The sequence below is a fragment of the Macrobrachium nipponense genome, chromosome 35 (assembly GCF_015104395.2).
Source record: "Macrobrachium nipponense isolate FS-2020 chromosome 35, ASM1510439v2, whole genome shotgun sequence".
Taxonomy (NCBI): domain Eukaryota; kingdom Metazoa; phylum Arthropoda; class Malacostraca; order Decapoda; family Palaemonidae; genus Macrobrachium; species Macrobrachium nipponense.
In genome coordinates, this window is record NC_061096.1 from 26,620,880 (window position 1) to 26,630,307 (window position 9,428).

General features: G+C 36.8%; 1 protein-coding gene across 2 annotated transcripts; it reads right to left on the bottom strand.

The window, feature by feature from the left end:
* Positions 1 to 275: 275 nt before the first annotated feature.
* On the bottom strand, positions 276 to 6,542 carry LOC135208503 (uncharacterized). Of its 2 annotated transcripts, none has more exons than XM_064240757.1 (5): positions 6,416 to 6,542; positions 3,585 to 4,285; positions 3,280 to 3,426; positions 2,665 to 2,813; positions 276 to 1,120 (listed from the first exon to the last, which is right to left on the bottom strand). In XM_064240757.1, exons 2-5 carry the CDS (start codon positions 4,179 to 4,181, stop codon positions 424 to 426), a joined length of 1,590 nt encoding a protein of 529 aa, XP_064096827.1. In that variant the 5' UTR covers positions 4,182 to 4,285; positions 6,416 to 6,542; the 3' UTR covers positions 276 to 423. The 2 variants fall into 2 exon arrangements, with proteins under 2 accessions (XP_064096827.1, XP_064096828.1); XM_064240758.1 differs by lacking the exon at positions 6,416 to 6,542 and adding an exon at positions 4,411 to 4,435.
* Positions 6,543 to 9,428: the final 2,886 nt, after the last annotated feature.

Here is a 9,428-nt window from a genome sequence, read left to right on the forward strand (position 1 = left end):
GCCTAAAGTGATCTCTCTCTCTCTCTCTCTCTCTCTCTCTCTCTCTCTCTATCTCTCTCTCTCTCTCTCTCTCTATCTTGTTTAGCTTTCTCATCACAATATTTAAAATTCGTATAACAGTTTTATATATTTTACATAGCCTAGGCTATGAAAAAAATAAGTACTACTGTACTATATATTGTACATATACATATTTACAAATTAAAAGTTTTCTGTACCTGTATTTGGAAAAGAGAATAACCATGTGAATTCATAAATCTAAAATGTACCTGTAAGAAGTATGAAAGATACAAAGAGAATCAAACATAGGTCTCAGAAATTGAATCTTGAGAGTTCGTAACCACTGACAATGAATTACATTTTGTAATAGACATTTGCATCAACTTACCAACACCAACATTCTGTTCATAGTTAAAAAAAACACTAAACAGACCCTCCACTAAAGGAGCCTAATAGGAAAGCTGTAGCTAAGGTTCCAATACCTGCCCCTACAGCCATGGCAGATGCAATGTGTTTGTAGCTGTATTCAACCACAACAGTTTTAAGTGCTTCTTTAGCACTAGTTTCATCATCTGGTAAAGGTGTAGGAACTTCAAATTTAGCCATCTCCTCTGCCAGGGATCCTTTTACATCCGCACTTTTTGCAGATGACATAAGCTGTAGTAAATGGTTAAGCTGACCAAATATTGCATCAAATTGTGGCAGAATTTTTTCTTCGATGGCCTTTCTTTCATTTGCCAACAGACCAGGCATTACCTCTTTGACAGATTCCCCAAATGTCCTCCCTAATAATATTACATCTTCCTCACATAATTTCACTTGAGAACTTGGAGAAAAGACAGTGGGTTCTACAGGGTTCTTTAAGATGTGTTTTTCCTCTACTCTTCCTGCTGCTTCAATTTTGCCTGGGGACATGTTATTCTCAGCTACAGCAGCCACCGTATTAGTCATGCCCGCATTCACGGCTAAAACAATATCTTCGTGCATCTTCTGGTAACCTTCCAACAGTGACTGGTTATTAGCAGAAACATGGTCTTTGATCTCTCGAATTCTCACCCAATTATTAACTGATGTGATAACTGAAGCTAAGGCTGCAGATACAATTGATGCTATAATGGACCTGAAAATGAAAGCAATATTAAAATGGGAATTTATTCCGTTTTTTAAACCTCTGAAAAGTTTCATTTAATGATGGTTTTATACAAAGCTTGAATTCTGTACTAAACTTTAGTACCTACTTTACAGTAATCCCTTCTTATCCAAAAGCTGGTGCTATGCGGATTCCGCCTTTACTGGCTTATGGCGCCACCCCAAAAACATGAACGAAAATAAGCAAGTGATTTAACTTGATGAACATCGTCAGCTACACCATGCCCTGCACAGTATGTTGTTGTCTTTCTGTTTTTCATACCCATTGTTTCTGATTACCTCACAGCTGGTACAGTATTCGTAGAAAATTCGCCTATTCGAGGTATTTTTCTATGAGAAATATCCATAATTCCTGGTTTTTTTATCAATTTCATCATAAAATGCACTTTTTGTGGTAAAACTATTAAAAACACCAGGTATAAAAATTTTTAGTGGGTTTTTCTTGAGTTTTAAGTAACAAAATAGGCAGTTTTAAGCATTTTTATAGGGGTTTCAACTATTTGAGGATTCTAGAAATTTGATGTGGGGAGGGGGGGTTGCCATCCTCTACGCATCCCCGCGAATATGGGGGAACACTGCAATTTTTTTTTTTTTTTTATCTTGAAGAGGGTAAAAAGAGTACAAATCTTCACTGTCTTTTTTTGTTACTCTACATTCTTATATGCTGTTATCCGATGTAAGTTAAAATACCAAGCCCCCTTCATTAGAGAACAAGAGAGAGAAAACATACTGCAAGGTAATCTACAGTGTTCTTTAGTTTTGTATTAATTCAGCTTTAGCATTTACTCGCAGTAGGTTGTGGAAACTTTCACAGATAAGGGGGACTACTGTATGTGATGAAAGAGGAGCATATTTAAAACAAGCAAAAATTTTTTAAAAAATTATAGTTCATAGGTAAATGTTCTTCATACAAATTAGTACTAGTTTCAGCAGGTAAGAAATCCAAAGCTGGTGGAAAGAAGGACATTCCTCACACAGCAATGATCTGTATGGGACAAGCATAAAAATGGTTTATAATGTTCATCAAGCCTCTACCATTTAAACAGTAACTTTATTCTTAAGGAGGTTGGAAACTGAAATCCTTCAAACAGATTTTTAGCAGCTGTTTCAGTGTTATAAACACTATGGTCACCATGGCGGTCATTCATCACATAACCATTATAGTATTTACAATCCTATTTTATTCATACCATATTCAGATACTTTACTAATTGTAATAAAGCCACCTGCAATATCGCAGAACTTAATGGTAAATTAACTGAACGAGGTACGTATAGCCTAACTAATAGCATGGCTCCTACAACTCGTCTTATATTGCTAATATTTTCAATGTCAGATAATCCTTGTTGGGGCAGTACATCAGTGAGTTTAGACTTTATTAGAAGACCTAAGGACTTTTAATGACAATTTGACAAGAGCGCGAGGGTGAATAAATCAATAAAAAAAGAAACTAATCATAAGAAAATCAATAAGAAACTAACAGTACTACTGACTAAAACTGTGAAGCACTCTTACCAGTATTTACTCTGTTCTGCTTGTGTGCGTTCTCTTTCATGGCAGTCTCGTATAGCTGCTGAGAGTTGAGTAAAAGTGTCCCGTTCTACCCTTTCACAGTTTTCAAATTCTGTTCTGACCTCCTTCAACCTGGCATTCATGTCACGGGCCTAGAGTCAAAACCAAAATTTTAATAAATGTGTACACATACGTACTACTATGTACAGCATATAATAGAGGAGCTGCTTATTAGGGGTTCTCAACTATCTTTAACCAGAATTTCACTCATTTAGAAAGCTATTAAGCGCTTGATCTGTTTGGCCATACCAGGGCATTAGTAAACTGAGCAATGTGTGATTTCTGCTGATAGAATATCACAGAAATGAAAAGTTTCTGTGGCAAATTCTGGAATACAACATGAGAAATTATTATGTTAAGATCTAGATAATTCAAGAATGATTTTCAGTGAGCTGATGACTCATTATAGTGTTAGGTAACCTAGATTTCCATAACCATTATTGATAATTTTGAAGATCTTGCTTGAGAAACACATGACAATGAAATTATACTCGTTAAACATAAGGTCTGTGTATGTACAGGAACTTAATGTGCATTAATACTTCTAACTCCCAGTACCTGATCAAACAGTCGATAATGCTCTTCAGAATATAACTCTGCCTTGGTGATGCGCTGATGGTTAACATTAAGTTGCTCTTGAAGTTCCTCCAGTTCTGCCTGAAGATTTCTTCTCCTGCTTTGGGTGCCAAGCAGTCCCTCTGATAGCTGTACACAACAAATTAAAAGTTAATCGGTAGCTTAATACTGTAGAACGATGCAGTACATTATACATGATATCACTGCAAACACAATGTACATGAATTTAGTAAGTGTTGACTGAATTTTGTTCTAAATGAGCATCATATCAACACACAAACACTAACCTCTGTTACTCTATCTTGAGCTCTTTTCAAGTCTGTGATACCTATAAAATCCTGGTATTTCACATACCATCTGTTTAGTATATCATTCCAATCTTCAGGTTTTTCCTTTTTTTTAGTATCTTGACCTGTTGTTGGTGATGCATGAACCTCAGGAGTTATCCTTGTGATGAGTGACGAAGATTTCTCAGAAAAGTGTTTACCGAATGCCTGTAATCCTGAACTACCCTCCCTCATTAAATTTATCATGTTGTTTAATCCATTACCATTTCGCCTTTTACCACCACCACCGTTTTCTCTTGTACTCTGAGGTGCCATCGGCTCTTCTGTATTATCTGGAGGATCCCTCCTGGTGGACATGTTACGGACAATATCTAAGTTTTTGCATGATCGATTTAATGTATACTGTCCAGTTAATGTATTTTCAGGTTTACTATGTGGGGAGTAAATGTTATAGTATCTTTTTTGAGTAGTACATGACTGACGTTGTGCTGATACAGATGGTGGTATCGGAATTGTTCTGTGTGAAAGCCATAAACTGGTCCTGCAATCAAGCACACGTAAGCCTGAAGCTCCAGTCATGGTGAATATGATCATCATAGGCCTGTAATTTTTTTTACATCCAATAAAAGCGTTTCGGTCATTTCATAACAATTCTTAAGATATTAATGTCAAATGCTTCAGAAGTCTTCATAACTGCATATCTGAAAAGAAAATGAGAATTAAGACCTGTTGGATATTGAACTCATCTACAGATTAAAGAAATTAAATTATTCTCTTTGAAATTATATACATATGAATATCAATATTGTAAAGCCATATCATTTACCTTTGTGAAAAATTTCTTCCATAAATACAGTACAAAAACTCAACAAATTATCAAGTGTTCAGTAGAGGCAAGTTGGGTGATTACCCAGGATTCTTATGTTAACCAACAATGTATCTGTCATACGTACTGTGTACATGTTCCTTGCTTTAATTTTGGGTGCTTACATAATTCAGACCCTTGAATTGGTAAACATTGTCTTTACAGACAAAGTGGTGGTCCTTCCTGGATAAATGATGGAAAGGCATGTGAAAGTTAATATCCTTCCGATCCACTGAAAGGATGAAATCCTACACAGAACAAGTTGTTTCCAGAAACTTGTTCAACAAGGAGAGGTTGGTGACTGGTCTCCAGCACCAACTTGACTAGAAAAAGTTCACTATAGAAGCCCTGAGACAGGTCCTCTATGAATTCCAGAGCATTCTTTTCCATCATCAACCTCACTTCTGCTGACAGGGAGATCATGGGAAGGTAGGCAGGAAATGGCATTGGTACTTGGGAGAGGAGGGGACAGTCCTTGAAAGATAGTCTTTGACTGTCCCAAATGAACAAGACTACCCAGGGTTTTGCTTCCTGTTTCTGCCACACTGCAAAGTGGCATGACAGGTATCCCTTTCTTTTCATCCTCCATGTCCCCCAAACCCTCCCCAATCAAGATGGAGCTGGCATGGGAAGCTGGAAAAGCTAGAAATATGTATAGCCTTTTTGTGCGGAAGAAGCCTCCCGGTTTTCCTGCTATTGTTTCAAGGAAATCTGAACCTTCCCAAAACTGAACACAGTAGATTTAACCACAGTTCCTTTCAACACCCTAAGGGGACTGAAGGAGACTGGTTAACTGATGTTGTGATTATTGAAACTCCTCTTTCCCACCTCAGCCTCAAATTATTCTTTGGAAAGAGTAAAGAGAACCAAGGATGGATTCTTGTAAATAGTATAATGGCACACTCTCCAGTATTTACCCAAGGCTAAGTAAAGAGACCAAGGATGGATTCTTGTAAATATAATGGCACACTCATCCGTATTTACCCAAGGCTAAGTAAAGAGACCAAGGATGGATTCTTGTAAATATAATGGCACACTCTCCAGTATTTACCCAAGGCTAATCTCATGTCTTCTTTTCTTTTATCTCTTTCTAGGAAATATTTTTCCACTCCTAAAAATGACAGATAGGCTACCTATGAACATAAATTTTTTTCATCAGATTCTCGTGTCTTTTGAGCATTTCACCATTGCTGTTATAGCTATTAAATTTTTTTGTTTTATCTAGCCTATTTCATCCACAAAAGCCCCAATTTCCCACTGTGACCCTTCCCACCCCCCCTCCCCACCATAGGTCAGCTGGTACCATGGGCGTAACCTAATTAAGTGAATCAGTAGAGAATGGAACCATAAAATAGTGACATTAGTGTTTTGAAGAATTCGTATTAATTCTAATGCATAATTTTTTTTTCTTTTTACCTATCCCCGTCGTAGTAGGTACCTTCCATGCCATCCTGGAATCCTACACCTGGGAGACTACTATAGAATAGGTACCTGTAGGTAGATATTAGTGTTTTGAAGAAATCTTATTAATGCTAATGAATAAAATTCATTATTTATCCCCTTTAACCTTCCATTCCATCCTGGAATCCTGAAATCTTGGATTATCCTACACCTAGGACACTAGGATGCCTGTGGGCACCGTAAGCTTGGAATGCAGAATTCGTATTCTAAGATAAAATTTCTTTTTATTAATCCCCTTTAACTTTCCATTCCTGGAATCCTGGAATCCTGGAATATCCTGCACCTAGGAGACTTCCTACCTAGCCTAGGTATAGGATACCTGTAGATACAGCAAGCTTAAAAGAATCCCCATAGCACAGAAGAAACTGCCCAAACTAATTTATCATTCGAGGAAATGGTGGTAACGGTCAGTAAAAATGATATTCCTATCCCCAAAATTTTGAACATTTGACCAATAACATGAAAATCGATAAACGGTTGGCCCCATATGACCTGCAATGTTTACCTTTCGTCTTCTTGCGGCGAAGTCGTGGAATTCTGGGCAAGGTAGGAGGATTACCCAACTAACTGTCAAAAACACAAAAGTTATATTTCAAACCATCAAACACCTTTAAAAGTTATATTTCGAACTGCCAAACCAATTATAAAAGGTATATTTCAAACTCAAGACTGACTGAGTGATTGATTGTGAGTTACTGGTGTAAAAACTACCAGGGTCACCGACGCCGATTTCGAACTGTCAAACACTTATAAAGTTCTATTTCGAACTGTCAAACACTTACATATAAAAGTTATATTTCAAATAGCCATTGGATTCGATGCCACTTAGAATTCAGCGGGACAAGTGATGAAAAGGTTAGAAAACAGATACAGGGAGAGAAATGGTAGCTAGGTAGCAACATAGTTTCTTTGATATGAGGATCAACTTTTGTCTGAGGTACTATACAGAAGCTTGCTATCCACATATGATATGATGATAGGGTTATGTAAGAAGCATCATTAGTGAGGAAAGACATCTTATTATGCATCGCAGACGTAACGTTGTTACGTAACGACCGTTGAATTTTACTATATTGATCACATGCCACATTTATCATGTGAACTGTGTGCAATTATTGTACTTTTGCCACGCTTCAAAGACAGACAGAGCTAGACTAGGATTTGCCATAAATTGCACATTAAATGTGCTACATTACTGGGCAGTTTAAATTATTCTCATGGTATAAGTTGTACTTATGTAACTGATATGCGTCTATTTTCTTATTTCTGAACACTTAACAGCTATTTATTTACGAATTGCATCCTGTTGACATACATCATGTAACAACGTGATCAGCAAACCAATATTTCTAGGAATATTTTCCTTATATCTTTGACAAACAAAATTCGTAATATGTATTTAACTGTAATTTGTGAAGATTCCCGAGTACACACTGTATCATAGAGAAAATTAACATCCACCGTCACTATTTTATTGTATTGTCAGTTCTTGGTGGCTTTTACGGTAATATTTTTATTTTTCCGTTTTCCAGAATCATCACGCTTCGAAATTAATCTGCACTTTGATACCTCGAGATGCTAATTGATATGTAAGTACTACGAATTCTTTTTGAGTTCATTTTGTGAAATAATTTCTGGAAACGTCGCCTGCAACTAAAGTCTCGGAATTGTGACATCGTGATACGACGTTGCAGACGATGCACAGCAAACAAAGACGTTGTATGAGCAAAGAACCGTTCACATAGTCTATAATAATAATAATGCACCGTTGTGGTGCGAATAGTCATATAGGTCACTTTTCAACGTACTTTATAATAATAAGAATGAAATCCCTGCCCATGCACTGTAAAAATGGAGCTTTCATTTTAGGAAATGCTAGAAACTGTATTACTTTTTATTGCAAACGTCTCCGTAGGACGACTTCCATCGCCATTTATGACAGATCGCTCTTGGACTGACTGTGGTTGTGAGCACTGCTCGCAGGGAAAATCCCAACGAATATTGAGCCCAAGAGAACAAAGAAATGTTTATCATATTGCTTATTCAGATAATGAACTATATAAGACGTAAGATCCTCGAGCGCTTGGGATTAGCGCCAAAGAGGAGAGCGGTTACCAAGTATCGGTGATGGGTGATTTTTATTGTTCTAAATTGGTAGTATATATATATATCTACCATTAGCTGATATTATGTGTCATATGAGAATTGAAAATGCCCCTTTTTTGGTAAATTTTCGCAAACCTCATTCCTTCACCACCATTCCTGAACACAGATTGAGACGCTGTGCAGATAATTGTGTGTGTAGAATGACTTGACTGCTTGCAAGCACTTCATTGAATAATCCACTCGTGTGTTTTTGCACAACCTTAACATATGAAGCCAAGATGTCAAAATATTGATGGTTCCCGGTATACTTTAGTGAAGATAAATATGGAAATAACACGGATATGTGAACAGTTTTGTGACAGTAAGTGTCTGGAAGATAAAGATAAACTGGTCTCCATAGGAAGTGATTGACACACATTGGTTGAAATCTGGAACCCACTCTAGACAATGTATTCCCAAACGTACCTAAAAAAAGGTCCAACATGACTGATAAATGTCCTATTAGAGCAGTGACTGTCATTATTTCCAGGTTTAGCACTTATTTAAGCGGGTGATGAGCTATATCTTAATGCAGTCTACCCGATGTAGTCTGATTTCATAAGATGTGAGAGTAAGCAGTGAGAAACTCGCGCCTATTGACTATGCAAATTCTTATAAATAAATCTTAGTCTAGAAGTGAAGGGTTGTCTGATTTTGTAAGGAAGGCTTGTCATTGAATGTGCCAAAATCACGTGACAGTTTAAAAACAGCAAAGTTCATCAAACTCATATTAAGGAAACCAGCAATAAATATAGTTTATGTAAGGATTGTTATTTTATAAAGCAACAATGTTTTGTGCAAAAATTTTATTGTTATTTTAATGAATCACGCTTGAACTAGCATATATGCTTTCTCCAGAAACAACAAGTGTGATGAATAACTGTATAGTTTGCCCTGATTTTTATTACTCTTTTGGATGTTGCAGGATTAATTTCCCCTTAGATAACCTACTTAGAAAAAGTGGGGTGGGGGCATTCAAGTTGACCCAAACGCAAGCGTCCGTAGTGGGAATTAAACTTATTTTTAATGGCTGCTAAAAACCCAGTAATTTTAGCTTTAGCATTGACCTGTACGTTTGGTACTTTGGTTATCATGTTAAAGCCAGATTTGTCTGAGGGTAGTATCAAGTTTACTATTTGGTATAATGGCATAAAGCGTTGCTTCTGAAGGATAAAACTGTTGGCATTATGAGTAATTTAACTTATAATTTGGCCAGAGTGACGAGACATGCACCTTATGGTGCCTTTATTGCTTGTCAAGGCACATCATGAGATACATCAAAAGTTGTTTGTGTTAGTAACACTGCCTTTAAGTAGCCACATTTTATCATTTTTAAAGAGGGTTTTCGTTAATACGGTCGAACTGTTATTGAG

What these genes read in the sequence shown, in the direction of transcription:
- LOC135208503 (XM_064240757.1), bottom strand. Translation starts at nt 4,181, where the DNA reads ATGATGATCATATTCACCATGACTGGAGCTTCAGGCTTACGTGTGCTT. An exon ending in CTCAAGATAGAGTAACAGAG is followed by an intron (nt 3,427 to 3,584) that starts GTTAGTGTTTGT and finishes TGTTGTGTACAG; the next exon opens with CTATCAGAGGGACTGCTTGG. An exon ending in GCAGAACAGAGTAAATACTG is followed by an intron (nt 1,121 to 2,664) that starts GTAAGAGTGCTT and finishes TTTCATTTTCAG; the next exon opens with GTCCATTATAGCATCAATTG.